This window comes from Coffea arabica, chromosome 4c, assembly GCF_036785885.1.
Source record: "Coffea arabica cultivar ET-39 chromosome 4c, Coffea Arabica ET-39 HiFi, whole genome shotgun sequence".
Taxonomy (NCBI): domain Eukaryota; kingdom Viridiplantae; phylum Streptophyta; class Magnoliopsida; order Gentianales; family Rubiaceae; genus Coffea; species Coffea arabica.
This window is the reverse complement of record NC_092316.1, coordinates 1,146,594-1,171,762: the sequence shown is the minus strand read 5'-3', so window position 1 is coordinate 1,171,762 and position 25,169 is coordinate 1,146,594. Positions and strand designations below refer to the sequence as shown.

At 37.1% G+C, this 25,169-nt stretch overlaps 4 protein-coding genes across 9 annotated transcripts; 1 reads left to right on the top strand and 3 right to left on the bottom strand.

The window, feature by feature from the left end:
- Positions 1-493: 493 nt before the first annotated feature.
- Positions 494-6,871, bottom strand: LOC113742105 (uncharacterized). Of its 3 annotated transcripts, XM_027269810.2 has the most exons (10): positions 6,479-6,871; positions 6,263-6,334; positions 5,566-5,752; positions 4,528-4,699; positions 4,103-4,164; positions 2,930-3,745; positions 2,016-2,144; positions 1,276-1,566; positions 1,097-1,153; positions 494-867 (listed from the first exon to the last, which is right to left on the bottom strand). In XM_027269810.2, exons 3-10 carry the CDS (start codon positions 5,716-5,718, stop codon positions 691-693), a joined length of 1,857 nt encoding a protein of 618 aa, XP_027125611.1. In that variant the 5' UTR covers positions 5,719-5,752; positions 6,263-6,334; positions 6,479-6,871; the 3' UTR covers positions 494-690. The 3 variants fall into 3 exon arrangements, with proteins under 3 accessions (XP_027125611.1, XP_027125614.1, XP_027125612.1); XM_027269813.2 differs by lacking the exon at positions 2,016-2,144; XM_027269811.2 differs by having other exon boundaries at positions 6,263-6,864.
- Positions 6,872-8,941: 2,070 nt separating this feature from the next.
- LOC113742313 (small ribosomal subunit protein uS3x-like) lies at positions 8,942-12,720 on the bottom strand. Its single transcript, XM_027270131.2, has 6 exons — positions 12,561-12,720; positions 12,302-12,449; positions 11,519-11,690; positions 9,709-9,763; positions 9,487-9,618; positions 8,942-9,368 (listed from the first exon to the last, which is right to left on the bottom strand). The coding sequence occupies exons 1-6, from the start codon at positions 12,588-12,590 to the stop codon at positions 9,201-9,203; spliced, it is 705 nt and encodes a 234-aa protein (XP_027125932.1). The 5' UTR covers positions 12,591-12,720; the 3' UTR covers positions 8,942-9,200.
- Positions 12,721-15,857: 3,137 nt separating this feature from the next.
- LOC113741386 (uncharacterized) lies at positions 15,858-19,586 on the top strand. Of its 4 annotated transcripts, XR_003460612.2 has the most exons (10): positions 15,858-16,212; positions 16,916-16,999; positions 17,081-17,139; positions 17,369-17,464; positions 17,585-17,662; positions 18,024-18,086; positions 18,161-18,331; positions 18,709-18,804; positions 18,913-19,083; positions 19,342-19,586. XR_003460612.2 is itself a non-coding variant. In XM_027268902.2 (9 exons), the coding sequence occupies exons 1-9, from the start codon at positions 16,011-16,013 to the stop codon at positions 19,411-19,413; spliced, it is 921 nt and encodes a 306-aa protein (XP_027124703.1). In that variant the 5' UTR covers positions 15,858-16,010; the 3' UTR covers positions 19,414-19,586. The 4 variants fall into 4 exon arrangements, 3 of the variants coding, with proteins under 3 accessions (XP_027124703.1, XP_027124704.1, XP_027124705.1); XM_027268902.2 differs by lacking the exon at positions 18,913-19,083; XM_027268904.2 differs by lacking the exons at positions 15,858-16,212; positions 18,913-19,083 and adding an exon at positions 16,316-16,488.
- Positions 19,587-24,260: 4,674 nt separating this feature from the next.
- On the bottom strand, positions 24,261-24,841 carry LOC113741313 (protein ELF4-LIKE 3-like; the record flags this gene model as incomplete). The annotated part of the gene is made up of 1 exon (XM_027268818.2): positions 24,261-24,841. A coding segment is annotated over one exon (366 nt), but the record flags the coding sequence as incomplete, so codon positions are not given.
- Positions 24,842-25,169: the final 328 nt, after the last annotated feature.

Below are 25,169 nucleotides of genomic sequence, written 5' to 3'. Positions count from 1 at the left end.
GATTACCATAGTAAAAGTAGTTTCAAACCACCTTTACGCCAAAAACCGCAAAAAAAAAAAAAAAAAAAAAAAGCACTAAAAAATTGTAGAACGCAATGCCAAAGTTTGGGTTTGGGCGGGGTCTTTCAGCAAAATTGATCTAGACTAACCGAAGTGTATCAAATACATGACAATCGTTAAAGTCATGCAGTAAAAGCCTCTGCAAGTGCTCATACGAAGCACATCCGCTCAAGGCTACCCACTTCGGTGGATCTAAATCCAAAAAAGCCTCTGTAGAGACTAACCGAACTGTTATCGGGTCTCTAACATGCGGGTCATCAATCAAAAGTACTCTATAAACCGCCCAGACCACGACTGCGGGGCGCTGGCATGTCAGCATGCACGATCGCTATCCCCATCCCCATCGCAGATAAATAAGCAGCAACACAAGCAAGTGGGAAACTAAACAAACTGGAGCAGCCAAATGAACGAGTGAGGCAGAGGGCCGTTCACATGAAAGAAAACATTTTTCCTTTCTTCTTTTCCCTCTTTTCCGAGGGGGAAAGAGAGAGAGGGGTCCTATGGGGGAGGCGAAAGGCTTGAGCTTCTAACAGAGAAGAGGCTCAATAAAGAATCAAACTCAGTACATAATTCAAAGCAGTGCCTGACTGTTGACTTAATAGAAACCTTTTAAGCTACTTATTTACAGTGCTACAAGTAACCCGATCTAGTCTCATGTACACTTCTATCACTACCACCACTTTGTCCGGTGAACTTGCTTGAGCTGAAATTTGCTGGAACTTGTGCTTGCATTTCAGCTAGCTCTCTCACTCGTAAGAGAATTGGAGCTGGAATTGGAATTGAAGCATGTTTCCGGGCATTGTGCATCTGCATATTTACCCAAAGAATTCCGTAAAGGGGAAGCAATCAATTTTGAATTACCATGGATACAGAGGCAGAAGGCTGAAGTATTTTTGCATGTAGAAGTGAAAAATGTACACAAACCCACGACAGACAACCTCGCAAGAGGTCACAAATTAAAAACCACCTCTCATACTCATAGCCAGCATCTTATCTTAATCAAACTATCAAAAATAGGAGTTAAACATGGGCTCACCCCTTTTTCTGCAGGCAATTGTGAAAAGCTAGCTCTCAAGAGATTCCTCCACTTGTCCTGCACAATGGCAACTAAATTTAGTACAGCAGTTGACTTCAAACTGATGCCCATCTCAACAAATCAGTAATTTCTAAAATTGCTTCCGCTTGATACACTGATGAGACATTCACATCACCTACCTTTAGATCAACTGAAGTTCTGTAAGAATATGATGCAAAAGCAAGCCGTTTAATTTCAGACCACCTACCAGCACCATATCTAGCTACACCCTCAACTAGCTTAACAACCTCAGTTAGAGACCAAGGCCTATGATGCTTCCTCCTCATTCCCCCTGAAGATGCCGGTACAGAACCCATATTATCATCTGAATTATCCTCAAAGGAGTCCATTCTTTTTAGCTCTACATATTTCTCCAGCTCCACCTCCTTCCTTTCCAGGTGATGGTTATCATTCTCAGAAGCAGCAGCAATCTAGGAAGTTAAATAGATTATAACATGAAAGAATAAGACATATTAGAAGCACCTAACCCTTATGTGTTAAGTTACAAAATTGACCATGATGACTCAAAATTTTCCAAATATAACTAAACCGAAAATAGCTCTAAAACATCCTAAAACAGAGAATGAAATGGTGTTAAATGTTTATTCCTCCCAAAACAGAGAATTAAGGTCCACATGCAGTTTATTTGAATTCTTAAGTCAGTCAATTTTTATAAACTATCATCAATCATCAATTGCTCCAAGTTCAAATATAAAGGCCTAGATTTCTTTATTTCTTCCAAATGGTCCAAGATCAAATCTTACAAATCCACGAGTGCCATGGCCAAAATGAATCAAACTTCATGACTTAGGAGTCAGAAGCCAATAGAAGCAATCAAGGATAAAGACCATAATCTTCATGCCATATAGAATGCACTCACAGGCTGTTGATTCCATCCAGGGGACAAACTCGATTTCAGGACTTCATTTTGCATTTCATCCTGTGGTGCTGGTCCAGGTTCGCCAAGGGCCCTCCTTACCGTTCTAGTGGCGAGACCAATGCCACTAGGCTGAAGTTTTTACATTTGCAACTTAAAAAGAATTAGAGACAGGATAATGTTTGCAAATTAATAAGTTGCAATGTTCAACCATTTGCTTAAGTTTCAACAATGGTAACTTCAACAGTATTAACTAGCCAACAGAAAAGTATGATAACGAGTAATAAGATGTCATAAAGTTTCTAAAATTTGGGACTTCCAAAGCATTAGCAACTGAATATAACGAATAACTAGTAACTTCAACTGTGGGCTGAGGTTTCTGGAAGGAAACTCCAAAAATATTTTGGTTCACCAGCATGAATAACAATTAACCATTTCAACAATGCAAGCCTCTTCCTAAAAAGAGTTTAATAGAACCACAACAAATTGGATATTCAGCTAAAACCATGTTAACCATTCTCAGCTAAGCAACATCACAGGCCAAAGCCAATTACCGATGTTCCCCCTTTTTCTCACGAAGAATGTTGGAGGAAAAAGTTTGTGAGCACTGTTCACTTATTGACAAGAACGTAAAGGTGCAACGTAAACCCAGAGATTCCGCCAAATAACTTAAACTAGATGAAGTTCATCTTTGATCAAATTCATGAAGAAATAAACAAAATCTTTAAACTATAGGGTTTAAAGGAAACAAACACAATCTTTAAACTATACGGTTTAAAGGAAACAAACACAATCTTTAAACTATAGGGTTTAAAGGAAACAAACAAAATCTTTAAACTATAGGGTTTAAAGGAAACAAACAAAATCTTCCACAGAAATAAGACATGCTTTGCCTCAAAGACATCCTATCACCTTACCATGAAAGGCATGAAATTCTCCCTTGGACGCCCTTTTCGAACTCGAGAAACATATGGAACTTGAACCCCAGAACCTCCCAGTGAATCTTGCCTTGTAACCATAGGTCTCCCGGCCAACCTAACATTCTGAACAGGCATTGTACAAGCTTTTGAACATGACTGGCTATGTTCAAAACTCTTAACAACAGAGACTAACCTTCCACTGGAGCCCCTAGATTCCTCCTCAGACATTTCTTCGATGTATCTCTTTGTGGGCTTCCGGACCCTTTTGGCTGTTCTTTGTTCCAAGCTAGGATCTTCTCTAACAGAATCATGTTCCAGTAGAAGAGACTCTGTTTTTCTGTCATCAAAATTTGGGTTGCTATCTGCTAGCCTATTGAGTCCATTGGTTGGACTTCCAGCGGTCTCACTTGCCACTCCAACCACAAGATCCTTATACACAGCACTTTTCTTGCGGTTTTCTTTTTTATCTTTCTTTAACACTTCATTATCTTTGATCATAAAAGCTGTAGTTGAAAAATCACATGAATTAGTCAATCCCATGGAGATCCTCCTCTTAAGCCACCGTTTATCTTTGACAAATGTTTCTCTTCCAAATGTTGCTCTGAAAGTTTCTTGGAGTTCCTTGACCGTCAGATTATCCAAGCATATCTCTCCTTTTAACTTCGAAAAGTCAGGCTTCCCTGTAGTAGCAAGATCAGTTCTCGAAGACCAATTTTCAACCAATCCACCTTCTGACCCTGGACATCCCACAGCACTCATAGGCTGACTAATACTGTTTCCAGCTGATGCTGAAGCCATTTGGCAGGGAATTTCCTACAAAAAACTTAACATAAGGTCTTCTAACCAGTCCAAGAGAAACATTACCAGAAAAAGCAAGAGTGAGGTTCTTTTATTGCCAAACGCCAATCCTGGACAAGTATATCTTGGAAATAATAATTAAAAGCCTGGTGACATTATCAGTGCAATGCCGTTTTGGCATTTACAGTACAGGAGAAAACAGAAGAAAAATGATAAACAGAATGTTCCAAGTCATGACCATGAATCAATTCAGTATCAAGAACATGTGAATAGGATAGAAAACCTTACATTAACCACTAAAATAATCACCATTGTAATTCACAAAACAATGTGTAAAGAATGACCATAAAGAAATAACAGCATCAAAGGTACCTCTGGCTGGATGATTTTCTTCCCCAGATCAACTGCAGCATCAAGTTGAACACTTGAAATACCTGCACCAACCTCAAGGTTTTCAGATTGCAAAATATACCTGCCAAACTTTTCTCCTTTCAAAGCAACAAAGATGAGCATGAAAAAAAGTACCAAGTACAAAAGCTTAGACATAATATCAGAGATTAAGCCAGTAAAAGTTAAAACGCATTCTGATCAGATGTCAAACTTAAAAAATAACATTTTACAATTTCAGAATGCATAATCTCATCAAATCTAGTGCGTTAACAAATTACAAGGAAACCTTCAAATTAAACAAGCACAGAAGTTTGATATAAATGTGCATGTTTAAAAAGTCATATTGCCTGCACGGGCAGAATATTCAATTATGAAATACAGTACTGCTTGCTAGCATTCTTGTTGACCTTCTGAGGATTGAACATGATTTTTCTGCAAGGAACATCCTTCAGTTTTGATGCATTCTATTGGCTGCTCACATTCTGCAGCACAATGTTCAGGCTTTTCATCTTCTAGCAAGTCCTCAACCACCAAAACTTCTTCATCTGTTGCCGGAACTAACCTCCCCTCACCATCAACCTAAATGTTAAATGAGCAATGACAAATGACTTTCCACTAAAGTGAACACCAAGAGGCAGAACAAATAAAGAGTTTAATGATGGACATCTAAAAGAATAACATGTTTAAAATGCACTTCATGAATATTGAGCCCCAGTAGATGCCCCTCACAGATGCTACTTTGTTACAGGATGCAGTGGACCTAATATTACCTAAATTTCCTGACCATTTCAAATTGAGCTATTATGAATCTCTGTTACCTATCCAATTGTACTAGTAGGTATTTTCCAGAGTTATGACATCTTAAATCATCAATTCACCCGAAGGCAAACATGACAGCAGATTCCAAGAGGGGCAGGGGAGGAACAGTAGAAGATGAAAATGAGCTTCATCAGATCAATAAGCCACCTCCCAAATCCATTAGAGTTGCATACCAGATTATAGTAACAGTCATATGCACATATATGCCCATAGATGCATAGGAAAGCAAAATAGAAGCAATCTTTGCAATTCACAACCATAATACTAAAAAAGAAGAAAAAGATTTAGACTTCTCATTGTCTAATGACCAAATTCAGCACCGCAAACTAAGTCTCCAAAATTTAAATCCTTGCACCCAAAACTCATTCTCAAAATATGAATTAAATATCTTCATCAAACTAACTTCAAAAGTCGCCATAGTACTAAAGGCATAAATACGAAAGCACTGAGCTAATTCAAGACAATCCTTCAAAACAGAGTTGGTAAGTGAAAATTTCCAAAATATTAAGGTTCAAAATAACCATTTTCATTACTATATAGCATGAAAAGTGTTTGTAAAATGAAGTAATTCCATTTTATTAAAAAATGAACCAACTTAAGCATCTACACATGTCCTGGGCATGTACCCGAACAAGTTTATAGACAACAGGATCAGGCTCAGGATCAGGATCAGGATCAGAAATGTGCTTTAGAGATACGGGCTCAGACCCTGTTTCCTTGGCGATACCATCCTCAACCTTTGCTTCTTCATTAACCTCCATGCTAACCACTGTCTCCATTGCAAATCCACCAAATCAAACTCAAAAGCACAAGCTGTAATTGGCCACAGACAAAATTCCAGAAACAAAGTTAGCCTTCTGATCAAGCCTCTAGAATGCAAACTGACACATGCACCATGCACAAATTCATACAGCAGAAAAACTTAATAAAAATCAACATTTTATGCAGGAACCCATAATTCGCATTTAAGTTTCCAATCACAGTCCCATTTATCAGGTGTCCTCAAGTGCAAATTGAAGCATCTCAAGCTAGGTCTGAAACAGCCAAAACCATGTTAACATAGACCAAAAGTATCGACATTTACGGAAACTTAATAAAACTGTCAAATACTTTGCAATTTAGAGTAAAAACATCAATATTACTGTAAATAAACAGCAAAATAAGACCCAAACTCCCGTCAAAATTTCCAACTACACAACACTAGGGACCTCAATTTTCAAACAATGATCAAGAGAATCACAAGAAAATTGAAGTGTGGCAAAACAATATTTTCATAACTGAATGGACTTAAATTGGAATAAAAAACTAAAGATTGAATCTTACCATAGAATTGAGTTAACAGCGACCAATCAGACTCCCCAATTCTGGTGCCGCAAATTTGTGCGCAAAATTCCTCTTCTCAATCCCAAAAAGAAGATAAAGCGAAAAGGTTTATCTTTAATCTTCCCGATTAAAAAAAAAAATTGGCGGGGATGTTTTGATAGTTGTGGGTGTACAGGGTCATAAAATTAAAATCATGACAGAGAGAAAAAGATTTACCTTCTTCCAGTGTTGGATGTATAAATATCGGAGAAACTATATATATATATATATATCTTGATCGTGAAGAAAGAGAGAAAAGATGGAAAGAAATAAAGAAATTAAAAAAAAAAAAAAAAGGATTGTTAGATGAGGTTCTGACGGGGAATTGGAATTTAGTATTCAGGCTGAGGATTGCTCTTTGGGTTTCTTTTTTCCCCAGTAAGCCCAGGAGCTCACTCACAAAGCAACAAACACGCTTTCCGGAACCGAAATGCTGCTATTAAACTTGATTGGAATGTGATAGTTGGATTCGGATCGTCTGTGGTACAACCTCCCGCGGGTAAAAAGTGAGCAGCGCCGCAGGTGAAGTCCACGTCCCCACCTCTCCAGTCTGTTGACATGTATGTACTGTTACTATTTCTCCCCAAGCGAGCTGCATTCCTTAGTATTTTATGATATATTTATATTGTCGTCGAATTCTTTATATTTTTAAAATAATTTTACTTTAACCCTGCATTGTATATTAAAAAAAATATTCACAAATACTCATTGAATATCCAAAACTTCTGAATTTATCATTTTAGACCCAAAACTCATAAGGTCTGAGTTTAATATATATCTAAATTTGGATCAAAGAAATAATTTAGACCTAATCATTGACATGTCTATTCACTTAAATTATTTACCTTTTTTTTTATCGAAATGTTAGCTTTAAATATATATATATATCCGTAACCTTTACAGTATTTGGACAAGGATCCAATCAAACGGACAAACTGTCTCACAAGATCACTGATGCCAAGCATCTAAGATTGGGATTCACCCATTCTTCATCTAACTAGATGTTTAGAGCATAAATGCTCAACTTAATACATTCTAATTTCCTAGAATTGGCAAAAAAGATGGAGCACTGATGAAACAAAGTACAGATTGATCTAATGTCCTCTATTAATGTAGCCATCAGCTGATTGTTGAGCCTTGATTCCTTTATGGTATCTACCAGCTTGCGGTTGTCCAGTTCCACATTGATGTTCCTCCAGCCTTGGCTTCCAGCTTTCAGTAGAGCTAGCCTAACTGCAACAGCTTGGTCTTGTAAAATGTCGCCTGATGAACATTCTCTAAGTGCCCAAATTGCTTGCAATCTTCCCATGTTGTCTGTTGCTGAGATTCCGATCCCTACTGCTGCTTGTCCTTTGTCCAGGCTTGTGTGGATCTTTAATGTCAATCCAGAATGGCTCTCATTTTGATCTTGATCATTCCATTGCTGTAGTTCTGTTTCTTGAGTGCTCTTCCTTGACTCTTTCCCTTTGTTAGCTTCATCAAATTCTGTCCATTCCTTTAGCGCATTCTCTATTATCTTGAAAGGCTCCTTCTCCTTGTGGTTAAACTCTCTGTCGTTCCTAGCTTTCCATATCTGCCAGAGTATATTTATGGTGAGATTGACTTGATCCTCAACACCTCTGCTGTCTTGAGCTTCCTGAATTGCTATCCACCATGACAGATGTGCTATTCCATCCCACTGCACTGGTGCCATTTTCCAAATTTCCTTGACCTTGTTGCATTGGAACAGCATGCCCTTTCCCCACATCCAGTACATATGGGATTCCCTTGCCTTGTTCTAGTATAGACTGTCTCTCTGACTGGGATACCACTGCGCAGGCATTTCCAGACGAAAACCTTCAGTTTCTGACTTACATTCTGCTGCCACAATGAGATCCAAATCCTAGGATTGGTTCCTTCATAACTTGTTCCAGCTTCCTCCCGCCTTCTTGATCTCTCTACTTCTTTTTTCTTCATCCAAGTCTTGTATCCAGATTGAACCGTGTACTGTCCATTTTGAGAGTGCATTTCACCCACAAATTGACATGCCCAATCCCACAAATTGTTTACAGATCGAAATTTTCCAGACCCTATACATTAACTAACAGGGCTATTCACATTAATTGTTTACCTACGAATGCATTTCACCACCATAAATTGTTTACCTGCACTACTTGAAGGCCCGACAGTATAATGAATTTCATACTTCCACACATCAGTAGATTTAATAGCAAATTTAAGTGACGTTCGAGTATACTGAATTTCATACTTCCACACATCAGTAGATTTAATAGCAAATTTAAGTGACGTTCGAGTTTTGCACATCCCGCTCCCGCTAATAGTGAAAAGATAATCGGAAAAAAATTCTAACGCACCCTCGACCAAAAGTAGCAACTCAATTCCTGGATGAATTAATAGAAGAAGAAATTCAAGGCGTTTTGTTTTCCAAGTAACAAAAAGATTTTATAAACAGTAACAGATTGAGATATCTTCCTCAGAAGACTCAACGATGGTGATAATTTTTTTTATGAACACGCTTCTTACCGCCGGATTGAAACAATACGAAATCAAATATTAATTCCTAGGAGTTGATTTAAATTATTTTTGACTGGAATCGAATGAACCAAACAAAAAAAAAAGCACCTTAAAGCACCAAGAGAAGGCAAATCAATTTCCAGCTCTCCACGCCAGCATAATGGCATATATTAAACGAGTAGTACGATCTCGCTATTCATCAAGCAGAGAAAACAAAATTTAAAGCCAAACTGTTATAATTGTCAAGCCAAGAAAAGGAAAACACAATTAACCTATTTAACAATAATGTCATCCTGAATAAAGGACATCCTATTTTCCAACTACAAACGCGCAGCTACTCCTGCTCTTTCTCCTGCCTTTGCCAGGTTTCCCTAGCAATTTTTTCTTAAGCTGCTCCAACATCGATATCAGTAACAGCAGCCAGTGGCCTGGGATATTCATCTTCCTCCTTCGGTTGATGGATTGTAACAAGATCGGGTAGAGGTGTCACAGGGCCCACCTTACCCTTTGGATCCCAGGCAAGCATGATCTTCACTTTAATACCAAGAACACCCTGCACCATTTAAATAACCCCACTTACCTCTGTACTAATAAATCCTGAGCTATCCCATCGATCCATACGATCAAGCAAAAAGCGCATGTACAGAGAATTGATGTACTAAGTTACTAACCTGTCGAAGAAGAACATGTCTTACAGCAGAGTCGATATATTCCTTAACCGGCTGGCCAGAAGAAATCATGTAGCCGTCCTTGAACTTCATTGATTTAGCTCGCTGAGCCCTTAGCTTTCCACTTACAATCACCTATAGGTTTTTTATTGTATAAATCAGAAATAATTGCAAATAAAATAGACAAACAACTAACCCTGGGAAACTGACAAAACTTCCCCTCACCTCACACCCTTTTGCACCTTGCTCCATAACAAATCGAAGAACACCATAGCAAGCCCTAAAACAAGTGGAACAAAATTCCAATGAGCCAAAAATCAAACTTACAGGTGTGCACATCTCTTACAGTCTTACTCTTTCAGAAAAATAATGCACAGAAACAAATAAAGTTGTATAAATCATTGAAGAAGCACCCCGACTTTTCTATATCATTTTCTTAAATACAAAGTAAGGTCATCTTAGTGAAAAGCACTAGCTGCAGAATGCCAAGAGGAGAATCAATCAGGTTGCATCAACTAGCATGACGTTCTATGCAGAGAAAACTAGGACAGCACTTCAACTAATGAACTGGGAAAATATACAAAGGGAAAGTAAATGGACACAAAATGAACAGCATGAAAAAGTTTGCATAGCCAGCATCTTCAAATCCAATGAGTTATTAAGAACATTAAAGAAAATGATATCGGAGAATATTCCAAACTCCACTAACACAAAACAGTTTGAAGAGCCTGACAAACTCCAAATATTCACTTTAAGCATTCGCAAGGAAGCCTCTTCAACCCACATTCCGGAAAAAGAGAAAGAGGACATGAAAGCAATGCTAAACAAGTGGCCACACAACCTACAAGATGCAACATAGGGCAACTTTTCCAAAAAAAAAAAAAAAGAAAACAAAAAGGAACTACAAGAAATCATAAAGGACAAATAACTTAGAACATGGCCAGGTACAGCCTTGACCTAAAAAAAGGAACACTTATGGAATTCCAGAAAATGAGCGGAAGGAGCATAAAGAACTGCAAAATCCTATACAAAATACCAAATGAGCTCAGCTTCTTGTTCATGGTCAGAGTGTTGATCAATTGTTGACTCAAACTTATGCTTCAAGTACCCAAAACAGACAAACAAACAAGTATATGGGAAATAGACACCCCAAGGATATTACATAATTATGCTGGAGCACTTTCTAAATCCAAAATGCGTGAAACAGTTGAAGGCCAGACTGACCCAATAGTTAGACATTGACATTGATAAGCCCTTTGACACGAGTGAATGAAGTGCTAGGAGTTAAATCAATGCTCTCTTAAAAAATAAAATCAACGGTTCATTCAAATAATCACATTCAAAAACAACTAGCTAATAATCAGAATAAAGGAAACGAGGAGCCAAAGGAACAAAAATATAATTTTAAGTGATGGAAAGCAAACAACAAAGCTTCAATTTCTAATGTTGGTCAATTTAAAAAAACCCCAATCCGTAGTAACATGTCAAGGGGCCAACCAAACTCCACTTTCAATATAAGCATTGATTGAAGATCTCTTTAGCAGTAGTATAATAAAGAGTGCATTACAATCAATGCTATAAGCACGTCCAAACTAAGGTAATCTCAAAATTACACATGTTGTCACGGGACAAGATAGGTTCATTCTTGAATAGTGGTAACGTGCCCTTTAGATCCAAGAGTGGATAAGTAGATTGGAAGCCCAGTGTCCCAGAGTCATGGAACAACTCGAGCTGCCTTGTGGTATTGAACATGATATCTAGAGCTATGGAACTAATCAAGTAGCCTACTGACCTTACACAATATCTAGTGACTCCATGATGCTTTGAAAGGACTAAAAAATGCTACTAACAGATAATCTCAATTATCAGCCCAACACCAAAAGAAGCAACAGATGGAATCAAATGATGGTGAGCAATAATCAAAAACTCGATTAAAAAAATGATGATTTAGTAACATGACCACGGTAAGAAGGTTTGGCGACTGATTTACAAGAAACAAGCTATGCTACAGTAACTATATATCAAAGAGGCAAACCTGCGGACAGCAAGTCCTCCAAGAAGCTTATAGCGCAATGACTCAGCCTGAGCCACAGCACAGAGACCCCTGTTATTAACTCGCTCGGCATAAAGCTCCACGCTGTTCTCTGGGAACTTGAACCTTTTCTGAACAATGGATGTCAGCTCCCTAATTCTCCTCCCCTTCTCACCTAAACAAAATGCACACCGAGATCAGATGCAGAATTGAAAAAAATAACTGCAACCTGGAAATGTTAAACCAGCAAAACTGAGAAAGTAATCAATCAGGTGGAAAGATGTGCATCATCAGTCTCCTGCCATCAGGAAAGACTGAACCTTTAAATCTTGCCCCAAGTTCCAACTGAAATGTTCACTTTCTATGCATATTCAATTGCAAAATATAACAATCATATCTCTACAAACTTTAAAAGATATGGTTTTCTGCAGAAGTTTCAATCCAAAATCCTTCAGTTCCGTTGGATAGTTAAATCCAACATCAAATTCAAAAACTATAATTCCAGTAGAATTTCAAAGAAATGTTTTCCTTCACCAAGTTTCAATTGGAAAATTGCAATCCTACGGTATAAAACTCAAAATTAATTTGTGACAAATGATTTTCTAACTTTGGCTTCCGCAACAAAAAATAACTAAATTATGCAATAATATAATTCAAAGAACAGCAAATCCAATTGTTTTGTGAAAAAAAGGAATTTACTGACAAGAGATCCCAAAATATACACCAACGGACTGGATGCATGTATGTACAGGACACATGAAGAAGGGAAAATCAATGAATATATACCAAGAACATTTTGGGTGCGAGTAGCCCTAATGATGATCTCAGTACGCATAGGAGTAACCCTAACTTCAACTCCAGAGTAGCCATCCTCGGCTAGCTCTCTCGTCAAGACCTCATTCAATTCAGCAAAGAACACTCCATCAGCTACAAACTGAGATATTTTCACATCCAAAAAACAGCGACAGAAATCAATAGATCGTTGGATAAGTAAATAAGTGCATCGATCGAAATAGAGATCGACAGATGGTTAGTGAATGAGAACCTTTCGCTTCTTGCTCATTTGGGTTGCCATTTTCGATGAATTCGGGGCCGCTTCAGAGGGTTTTGTTGGTCTATAGGCTGCGCCTGAGTGAGTAAAGAGAACAATGAGAAAGAGAAACCCCCTATCTATCTATGCCATATATACGTGCCTCGTTGATCTAGGGTTTTGGCATTTGTTTTTTCTTCTTTTTTTATCGGACCTTTTTTGGTGAGTCCAATTTGGGCCAGTCTCATATCACACACCCATAAAGCCCAACCAAGGTTGCCGAACAATTACCGCGAAAGAAGCTCCAATTTCTCTACTTCGCTATTAGTTAGTACTGTGCACCTCTCTCAGTCTCTTGTAAGTTCTAGGATATGTTTCATAATTCTGCTTGAAACTAAAAATTAATTCATTCAAAATATTTTGAATTTGGTATAATGATAGTAGAAATGTCTTACCATTTAATATATTAAACACTACTTAAATTGTAAACAAATTTTTTAAGTGAAATTTTTTTATTGAATTTTCTAAAGTGATCATACATGTAACACATTCTCACACATACTCTTGTATAAAGTATGTATTTAATCTCTTTTTTGTTCTATACCCATATGTATGGGTATAGACATGCACGCACAAAGCGACATATTTAAATCATTGCCACGTAATATGAATTCAAATCATGCAAATGTAGCATGCATATATAACTATTAGTGTAGAAAGATCATTACATTATCAGTGCATAAAAAGTTAATATATATATATCTTTATACTATATAAGATTGAGTTTTGGTCAGAGAGGAGGTTGAATTTCAACCGCATAGGTAGGGACTTTTTGGGAATTCCTTGTATTATAAAGTGTTTTGCAAGCTAAAGGTACAAGTCAGGAAAACCTGTGATTGGGTATATTAACCGAAATGGCCTCATTTATAGACATTTAAAACTTTAAATGTGGTTGCATGTTTGGGTATTTATGGTATGTGCAATTAATCTGGAATCATTTGTTGCTTTTGATACAACTCATATAAGCATGTGGGTTTGTGTAATTATTGAAATGGCCTTTACACAACACACGTTCAACTCTTGAGCCACAGACAGCCGTTTGGGACTCGCGCTTTAGCTGAAATTGCTTAAAATGAGTCTTGGTTGCTCTCATAGACAACCGTTTGTGTCTGTAATTTGAACAGCCTTTTCCTCGATGTTCTTGACCACTGTTGCCTAATGCTTCATGAACCTTCCGGATAGCTCCATGTTTGCTTCTGGGTATAAGTTTTTGTATTCTTTGGATGTTGTCTCATGATATTGTTAGCTTTACCGTCCTGATTCCCAACTTGCCTTTTCATTCTCTCTCAGGTGTGAACTCCACTATTTTGCTGTCATTTATGCCTGAATTTAACGGCCATAAACATGGATTTATTAATGACTCCATGTCTGGCCTTTGGGATTGGGTCTGTTTCCCCCCTTTCAGTTTTAGGGATTGGGATTTTCCATGCCTCTTTCTTTCTCCTCTCATCCGAGCTTATGTCCGAAAGACTCCATTTCTTTGACATTATAGCCTCAATTAAATAGTCAAACGTTTGTAAGTTAATGCCTAAACGGCTGCGCATTGATTATGCTTATTTCAATACCTCCTATTTCGTTTTCTTCAGTTTTACCCTTTTAATATTCTAAGATGTGGGCTATTTTTTATGCCTTTCTACCGAGCATCTTAGAATGTTCTTTAGCCGCAACTACTTATGGTGGTTCAACTTGAGGTAAGATTTTTTCCACAATTTTGTCATTTATGTGGGTGGTTTGGACCGTGTGTGGCGTCGATGTGTGCTTAATTCCTAAAATTTGACACTTGGCCTTTGTAATTTAGCTGCAACATACAGATTTTTTCACAAATTTAGAAGGCCTCTGTAATTTGACTGGTTTGCTTATAATGTTATAGGTTCGGGATAACAGCAAGAAAAAGTTCTCGGTGGGGTTTTTGGAATAAGGTTAGCTTTCTGGGTATCAAGTCATTTGTGTGGCTTTCTAATATTTGTCACTACGGAACAACATCTGCATCCTAAAATATCGAAAATGCAATAAGCGCAACTGAAGTAACCGACAACCCAGACCTCAACTCTAAAGGAACACAAATGGATGTTGCAATACAAGCAGTGGAGACAAAGAAAAGAGACAGTTCAACCACTTTGGCACCATCACCGTCTACAAAGTCCAGTGAAGGAACCGGTGGTACAACCCCTGTAAAACAAAATGAAGAAACCACCAAGAAGCAACGTATCTGAATGCTGCCTATTACAACATCTAAAAGATTTTACTACTATTACTATCACTAAATAAGTGGATATACATAATGTCCTTTTGAACTACTCTATTATCTATCTGGATCATGGGAAACCTATTTGTCTGGACATTTTTTGAAATTTGCTGCATCTACTTATTTGTCTTTGGGAACTTGTTGATTCTAATATTGGATGGCTCTTATGTTGTTTGTCTCGTAATCGTACCTACCTCTAATTATGTCGCATAATGTACTATTTTTAGTTCAACGAAAACACTTCTTTAACCATAGGCACCAAACACTCGCGCGATGCGCGAGCACTCCCCTCTAGTATATATATATAAGTTTTATTTTTTCTTTGGAATACAATTAGAATCATAATTACAAATGAAATTTTGAATTAAATAATCAACAAAACCTCTCACAATCTCGACCTACAGTGGCATTGTAACCCAAAAAAGGTAGCATTATAAACTTGAAGGATTTTTTTATCCTGTTTTGGATCATAATTGAATCATAAGTAAAATTTTCTCTTTTAAGTACCAAACTAACCAACAACTTTTCACTGTATCTTTGAGTCAGGATGGATAATAGCGTATGCCTGAACATTTCACAAAAATTAGTTTCTTTGCATCATAGTTATATTTTTCGATCAACTTCTTATCTTCTCAACAACATTTTTATCTCACACAATTCAAGATATTTCAAATAATCTCCCATCCAAACACACTAGCTATTTTAAGTTTGCAATTATAACTAGTTAGATTAGTTTAAAAAAAATAAAAAAGGTGAGGGATGACAGTAGTTACTGCAAGAAGAAAAATAAAAGATGGTGTTGATTTTCTTAAGGAGAAAAAATATTTTAATCCTTTAGCCCAATTGAATCAAAAAAGGGAAGAAAAAATTCTGGTAAAATAATCAAAGGTATACTTGTCAAAAATATATACAATACATGTGTTAAAAAAATGGTTAGTTACAATAACTATGCTCTCTTTTTATATACAAGGTAGAAATGTTTCCATGCTTTCAGCTCTTCCAAGTTGGGGTAACGCGAATTTTTAAAGTCGTTGAGTTGAAGGGCGCTTTCTTCTTCAGTTGATAGCTCTTGCAGGTGTGGTGGGAAACCAATCTCATTGGCCTCCCCACCACCGTTAGCATCCGTCCTCCCCAGCCTCGGTCCTCTGAACACTATAGCAATGGTGGGCTCAGCTTCCACAATTCTCTTCCCCTTTTATCCTCTTCAGATCTCCCTATGCATGTGTTGCAGCAACAGGGCTTGGAAATTGAAGACCAATTGGTCCCCTCTTCTAGGAATGGACAAGGAAAAGGGTCACATTGTTTGTTTCTCATCCAAGAAGAAACTTGGCTTCATGGACCAAATTCTTGATTACATTGAAGGCAAGATACCCTTGTCCTTTTACCCTTTTTAACACTGTTTTTGGATGATTTATTACTCTGTTGATCACAACAATCGGGCCGTGTTGAAATTTTAGCACCGTGTTTCAGCTCGAAGCAGCTTGACATGGCGAAATTTTCACAGTTATGATTAATGGGATAAAGGACAAGACTTCATACTGCAAAGACTGCAACTTTTTTGCTAAAAAAGAGGGGAAAAAAAGTACCTGGATAGGATACCTGCTGCAATGAAGCTTTCCTGTGTTTCATGTGTAATAAGTATTTCATCCCATCTTTTGTTCAATTAACTAAAGGCTAATGTGCCGTATAAATTTTACAAAATTTTAATTGGGATTTTCTTAAATTCTTAGGTATCTACAAACAACTGTTGTATTATGAATTGAAACTGCCGGGAGTTCGTCTTAAATTTGGATATTTCCATCGTCTCCCTAAAATCACCAGTCACTTACCTTGTTAAAACATCTGCGATTGGTGGTTAAAACTCTGCCTTAGCTGCACAGCCTTCCCCCTTAGTTTGCACAGCCTTAAGGCTTCAATTGTCCGACTACATTGTCTCGGATGCCAAACTGCTGTTGGTAGACAATATAGGAAGTATCTAGTTGGTCCGTAATTATAGCTGAAACAATCTTACCGGATAGTCCTACATTCTTGATGTAATGATTCTGTGTCTCTCTGTCCATTCCAGGTGGTCCAAAGTTGAGGAGATGGTATGGAGCTCCTGATCTCGTTCCAAAAGATGGATCCACTGAAAAATTAGATGAAATTACAGGTAGTTTGATACAGCATTTTTTCGGTAAACTTTCCCCCCCTGATTTTAGTGTTAATATTTGATTATATTATTGGAAAATAGAGGAGGAAGAAGTCAGGGATGCAGTTTTAGTAACAGATGGAGATAGTGAGATTGGCCAGGTGGGTTAAGTTAACTCTCTTTCCTTGATTCTCGTGCTACTATCTTGGTATTTCTCCGTGTTGGACATAATCTGACAGTTGTTTACTGTAACATGTGTAATTGGGAAAAACTGATAACAAGCTTCATAGTTTCTCCATGTGGCTTCTGCTTAAGTGGTCTTCTGGTTTGGTACAAGGCAAATCATCTTAGAGCAGATATGTTAAAGTTCATGAACCTTATGTTGTCTAGATGGTGATATTGTCGCTGATCGTCAAACGAATTCGAGTTAAAGCACTAGTGAAGGATAAGCGGGCTGCTATGGAAGCCTTTGGCACTTATGTTGAGGTTGGTGGACTGTCACGGCTATCTTTTTTCAGGATTTCAGGACAACAATTACATGTGTATTTTGCTTGCTATTCCTTAGTAATACTTCTGATTCTTGTTTGATTTACTCTTTTGTTGAAGTCAATTGCCGGTGTTTCAAATGATAGCACATCCGTGAAGAAGGCTCTCAGGGGTGTTCGTGCAGTTATATGTGCAAATGTAGGTTCATCCAAATTATCTTCGTTTCCTTTATAAAGTTCTAGTATTTCGGCAAGTGTCAAGTCTTTTAGTTTGTCAGTTACATACGTGCTACTAACAGTACACAAATATTCACGCTCTCAAAGTAACTCTATTATATTGCTTTCATGTCCTGTGACTTATGTAGTGTATTTGAAAGAGTAGTGTAAATTCATTTTGTTCGTAATCAACTCCTGATTGCAAGGTTCCTGAAGGCTTTCTATGAGATGCTGTTTTCTCACTTTCAATAAATTTATCTCCTGGTATCCATTTAGATACTATGTTGTCTCAGCAAATTATTTCTTTGACTTGTTTATTTTGGCTATCATGTGCTTTTCTGTAGGATGGTTTTGTATCTAATATTGAGGGCTGGAAAGGATTGGAGCATGTGATCCTATTATCTCAGGTATATTTTTCCTCTCTTGCTCATGTGAGCATTGCCAAAACTTGTTTTGTTATTGATATGTGATAAGGTTGCAGTTGTCTGTTTATAGAGGCAATAGTGGGATTCAAGCAATGATGAATAGCAATGCAAGAAGACTTGCAGAGCAAGATGAATCTGCACTAATGGCATCAAGAGTGCCCTACACCATTATCAGAGCTGGTTTGCTGAAGAACACACCCGGAAGGCAGCGTTTCAGCTTTGAAAAGGTATTACTAAGTTTTAGGGGATCCTCATTGTCATTGTATACTGTAGCTAAATGTTACTACACTCATTTCCTTAACTTGTTTAGCCTGTTGAATCCTGGTTGTAGGATGATTCTCTAGCTGTACATTACATTGTGACTAATGCAGAATTTTTCTAAAACCTTTTGATTTATATCCATTCTGATTGAGGAGAAGGATTCAGGTGTATTCTTCGTGAAGTAAATAAAAATATTTCACTTGATTGCAGACAATATGCACTTTACAGCAGAAAATTGTCCCCTGTTGTTTGTTGTGCGACTCTCTGGTCAAACTGTCTTGGTGTGATTGTCTTAAACCTCAATGGGATTTCTACTAGGGTCTTTAAATGGGATTCATGGCAGGGTTGTGCAACGCAAGGAAGCCTTAGCAAGGAGGATGCTGCCTTCATCTGTGCAGAAGCTCTTGATGCAGTCCCAGGGAAAGGATTCATATTTGAGGTTTGGCAAAGTTATTTTATTTTGAATAAAAGTGGTTTAGGGGTTGTACAATAGTAAGCTCTTGTCTGTCGATATATAAATAATCCCACTTCCGATCAAAATTTGTAGAACTGAGGCTAGGAGCTTTAAGGAAAGAGTAACTAGCGCGTGGTTAGTAAGGGTATGCTACGTGATGCTTCAACCTACATCCAGCAAAAAGAATCCATTTAGAGTCTGTAGCATCATCTATCCAATACCTATCTGTTTCAAGGGAACCGGAGAACAGGACTGATATATGAGGTTGGTTAGCTATTGCTACTTGAAAATACTCTAGGGATTGAATGTTTTAGCCTTTTAGGGTAAATTGAGATGTCGCGGCGTACAGAAAACGTGAAAACAGCTATAAGTACCGCATAGTATCGGCACCTACTCAGTAGAATCTTAGCATCCCAAGTGTTTGCAAATTCTTGGGTAGCTAATGACTGTTTTTTCTTAATCTCACTTATCCTATGGTCAAACTGTCAAGTCACCTGTTGCTTTCACTTTGTTTTGCAACAGGTGGTTAATGGTGAAGAGGCTGTCTCAGATTGGAAAAAGCGCTTTGCTGCATTGATGGAGAAATCAGGGTAGTAGCTTTCTTCTTAGATTTGTCCATCAAGATGTTTGGTGAGACTTCCTCTTCATCGTGGTAAGCAACAGGTGTTTAGCCATACAATGAGCAAATACAGGCATCAGGAAAGTTATTGCTACTACAAGATCACGATTTCCATTTATTGCTAAAGCTTCTCGTTGTGGATTTAAAACTCTTGCAAACTTCTGTGGTCCAGGGAGTTCTTTAGATTTTGCTGGCGTTCTGCTTATGCACGCCTTCTTTCCGCGACTGAAACATACATTATGAAGAAGAAATACACAAGCACATATACAGGCTTCAGTGGAACTGATAATTTGAAATCACCTGTGACCTTTAGAGAGAGACCTTAATAGTCTTGGGGTCGTAATTATTTTACAAAAAAGTTTATGGGGCCAAAAAAAGTGGCACTTCTTGCTTCTGGCTCTGATTAAGGTTAAGGAAGGTTTTAACCGTAAGGTACAATAGTGAAGCGCACTGGCATTTCTTGGTCTTACAAGCAAGTACCTGCGGGAGGTGAAAAGAAATTTGGGGGAGAATGATTCCAATATTGATGACCAGATGCATAACCTACTCTTTTCTGTCTGGTTAAAACATCACACCTCCATTAACTTTTAAACTACCCTAATGTATCCAATCCAATCAACTTTTGTCTGGAATCTTGTTAATGGACTTTCCTGAGAATTACAAGATAATAGCTCAATCTAAAAAGATGCCCATTAGTTGGGACAAAACAGGAGTCAAGCCAAAAAGGCTAATTAAACTGTAGTCTTGAGTCTTGTGGTTGGAGAGAACCAAAGCTGCTTTTAGGTGTTTTGGTCAAACAACCAAATAAAGTTGTGGCTATTGGCAATAATGTAATGCTCAAATCACCCAACGCGATCCTTTCGTTTTGTAAATGCTTTCCAACTTAAAAAGTACCAGTTCTTGCTTCCAAAAAAAAAAAAAGTGACCGAAATGAAGATGCTACTAGTTTTAACATGGTACCAATGGTAAAGAGGGTCATGGGATACAGTATTTAGCATCCTTCAAGAGAGGAAGTAGAGATCATGTCAGTTGGGAGGAAAGGAAGGATCCAATTATGCGACTGGCGATGTAAGATAACAGCAGTAATTTGTATTTTGTACTTGGAGGAAGGCTAAAGAGTTTGAGATCAAAGAGCCAAAAAATAAAAAAAAACATTTTGACTTCATGAATAATAAACTCTATCAAACCCTTAGGAGCGTGAACGTCAGATGAAATTGAGTCTGGACAAAATATTTTTTATTTGTTTTTTTTTTAATCAAAACACGAATTTCAGTCTGTTTAGCCGAAAAATGCTGTTTAAATTCCAAACATATTCCTCTCCTAGTCTGAAATCTTGCAATACAAACAAAGAGAAAAGATGTTTTATAAATTCTTGGTATCCCGTTTATCTCACGTATAATGGGTTACAAAATAAAGTCAGCAGAACAAATTAGGCATCGATAGAATAGAATAACGCCTCGTAGGTAGTCTTTATTAGTAGGTCCTGTGATCCATCCACCTCATGTGTCTGTTTGTATATTTTAATAAAATCTTAAATTTTCCTTGACCAAGACTTTACAAGGAGTTATAATAATTTATTTAGGAGTTGAGGAAATTATAATGTTAGGAGTTACAATACATTTTAAATGGAGTTATTATACAATTATTTGAATAAGAGTTACAAATGAATTATTTGATCAAATAAAGAATTATTGAGTCTTTATAAGGCATTCAAATATGAATCAATTTTTAGGTTACAAATCCTACAAATTAACTACAATTTAGTATGCAAAAACCGTTATACATTGAAATTGGACATTCGACCTATTTTCTAAAGGTTTGTATAGCCTATATATAGTGAAATTTCTGGAGAAATTTTTTATATACACACTTCTCTCAACAACAAAAGATTATTCTAAATACTATTTTTCCCTACACTCATTTCTTTCTCCCTTATTCTGATTTTCTTTGGGCAAAGTAAGATATTAGAAAGTTTCTGGCTTTCTTGATTGTGCAGATCAAAGTGAAGCAACAACTACAGAATAGGGTTGTTGTATCTTGAAGACGGCACAATAGACCTTTTGCATCGGTTAAAAAAATACAGTAGGGAGGCGTATCGTTTTAAAAAGAGCATTCTGTACTAGTCAACCCTACCGAACTTCTTAATAACTGTCAAATTCAAGATGGTTAGTTTGAAGATCAGAAATTGTTCGTGTACTCTCCTCTAATAATTTTAAAACTTAATCCGCATCTCAACTCACGCCAAATTAACTTTTGATGATAAGAATTATCTACATTTATTAGTGCAATATTGAGGTATGAGATTTTTGTGAATTTCTTTGTTAATTGGAGAAATTATTGTTAATTATATGATTATTTTAACTCAGAACCAACACTACCTCACTGTGTATCTTTTCAATAAGACTCTACACGATTTTAGGGAATTTATCTAATTGAAAGGTCCGAATAATCTCAAGCGAAAAAAATAGAATAGAATGGCATAAGTATAGGAGATTTTGGAAAAGATTTTGAAAAAGGTATCTCCGATAGGAATATCTTTTGACAGACATCAAGAAGAATAAGGACAAAGGACTAAGGAGGGCCCTTGGAAGTTTTTCTGTGTGCGCATGAAACTAAAAGATTCGATGATTCATAAAAATGGTGATGCAAGAACCCTTCCTCAAAAACCTTGTACGGTGGAAAGTGGGATGAAACCATAAATCTTCCTCTAATTACAGTTTGAAATCGCAAAGGAGAAAGTTGGAGAACCTAGGCCCTATTTGGCAAAGTGAGGTAGTGTTTGGATAGCAAAAATATCTCAAATAATTTCACTTGAATCATAAATACATTTCTTGACGGGCAAATTATCTATTTGGCCTTTGAACTCTTTGTCTAGGTAAAAATAAACCCTTCATCTATTTTTTGTTGACTTTAAACTCTCGAACTTGTAAAATTGGGTACCCGTGACCCTTTTAGTCAGTTTCTCCGATTTTACAATCAAAATGCCAATTCACACGAATGTCAGTGTGCTTCTTCAAAGGGCATTTTTGTCCGCATCTTCTAAACAAAAAGGGAACAACTCCATTATCATTTATCAACGGATTTAGCTTTGCTCCGTAGCTCATGTCTTTGCCTCTTGGTAGTAGCATTTGTTGTATTACTATAATATTTATATTATTATTACTATTATCCGAAAGCCCACAAATGTCGGAAGCAAAGGACCCAGCGATAAAGCTGTTTGGGAAGACGATACAGCTGCTGGAGGCTCCGGTTGCTGCGGTGGTGGCTTCCGAATGCGGCGCAGATGCTTCAGCTCAATCTAATGAAATTTTCGCTGATGATACTTTAGTTCAAGATCGTCCTTCTTCACCAAATTCTTTAACTGAAGACAGCAACTCGGATAGAAGTGGAGCGGAGGAAGAGTCCGACAAGGTTCCTACTTGATTACTTCTTTATTTCGTAAATGATGGGTTCCATCTTCGTTTTCAGATGTTTTGGGTATGCAGTATACAGTTGACTTTCCGTGACCTTCTTTTATCTTTTGTTCAGCTTCTGATTTGGGGTTTTGGATAATATGATTCAATTTGAGTATTTTATTAACTTTTCCGGCAAGTGGGTATATTTTGGATTGGGAAATTCGTCACTTTGATACCATATTTTTCATGTTTCTAGTGGTTTTGTGGGAAGAAGGAGGAGTTGTTTTCTTTTTACTTAGAAAATGCGAACAAAAATGCCCTTTGAAGAAACACACTGGCATTCGTGTGAATTGACATTTCGGTTGCAAAATCAGAAAAACTGACTAAAAGGGCCACGGGGTACCTAATTTTACATGTTCGAGGGTTTAAAATCAGCAAAAAATAGATAAGGGACTTATTTTTACCTAGACAAAGAGTTCAAGGGCCAATTGGATAATTTGCCATTTCTTAACCAACTTTTTTATATTTTCAATTATTTTTTAATCTAATATACATCACATCACAAAAAATATTATAGTAATTATTTCAAATACATCTCAATATCCAAACAAATTTTTGTCAAATTTGTTTTCGAATAGGTTTTTAATAACTTTAACTATAATTTTTCAAAATTTTTAAACTACATATTTTAAAATACCCAAAATACAAACAAAAAATTTCCTTCTTCCATTCTTCTTTCACCTCAACTCACCACTATCTCCGATGTCGACCACAACCCGCCACCTCAACCCACAGCTATCTTCGTTGCCAGCTACTTTTTTTTTCTCTCTCCTCCCCTCCCCCTCTGCCCGATTTGGTCGTGTAACCAGATTACATCGAGAGGAGGGGGGGGGGGAGAGGGGGATATAAAAAAGCAAAGAAAAAAATTTTTTTGCAGCTACAACTTTTGCCGGGAGGGAGAGGTGGCTGGGGAAGGAAGAAGAAAAAGAGGGAAAAGAAAAGAAAAAAGAAAAGAAAAAATATTTTTAATTTAAAATTTCTTTCTGTAACTTTTTTTCGTAAAACAATAATAAAATTTTAAATAAACATAAAAAAAAACTCATTTGACAAACCGTGATTACTCCAATTTGTAGCATTTGAGAAATCAGGCTGAGGATTATCCAAAGTTGACAACTTTATGAAAGATTTGGTGGTTAACCAGTACATCTCACGACTCGATGAGAAAGCTGAAGATTTTTTGGAATGAATAACACACGAACACTTGTTCCAGTCAGATAAGCAAATGATTACAGCTGGGAGAGATGATACGACGGTATTAGTCGTAGTTTTTTTTTTTTTTTTTTTTATGAGGGAGTTGGAGAGAAAAAAGTCAAGGTCAACAAAATCTACAAATCTGCAGAACCACCCCAAAAAAATAAAGAAAGATATGAAGAGAAAAATGAAGATCCACTAAAGTGCATTAGAGATATATCTGATGAAATTATGGCAAGCTAAGAAAAAAAAAACAATAAAAAAAAAGATTGAAGATCCCCTTTGTTTTGATTTTTTTTTTTCCAGTAAGATAGGGGGTAAAATTTAAGAAGTAGAGTGGAGAGGAGAGGGATTGAAGATCCCATCTTGATTTTCATGAATTGGAATCGAGTTAGCTGGATTTAAATCTCTTCTGGCCTCCTCTTCCATCCGATTTAGTAGTCCCAGCTGAGTCTTCTGAAGACACCTCCATGGTTTTGGCAAAAGAATTCGAAAGATCAGCATAAAGATCAACCACCCTCCTAATGTTGTTATTGAGCTCTCTAATTAGGCCCACATTTCTGGTCAAGTGATCTGGGATCTTTGATTCATGATTCTGATTGATCTCATTGATAAGCAGCCTGTTTTGGTCCAGAATATTTTGCACTTGCAAGAAGCTCTTCTGAAATGTTTGAACTACTTTGCCATCGACTTGCGCTCCAATACCAATCCCAGAAAATATATCATCATCTTCCATCTGTGTAATTAAACAAATGAATCACAATTTACCACCAGCGCTGCGATAAAAAATCCAATCTTTCTCAGAACCCAACAACAAGATGTCGATTCTAAGAAAATCTGAGACAACAATCCAGAAAGAAACTGCAGAAACTTCAATCACTTGCTCTGTTGTGACGCAAAAAGATTGATATCTTCATGTGCCATAAAAGAGCATCCTTTTTTCACTTTCTGGGTTCTGCAAATACAAAGCAAAGATATTCCTTTGACTTTTGAATGTGAATCTTAAAAACTCCGATTGACCACAAAATCCACTTACCCCATGAAAGAACCGTAAAATATACTAGCACGCAAAAAGTCAAAGGAAT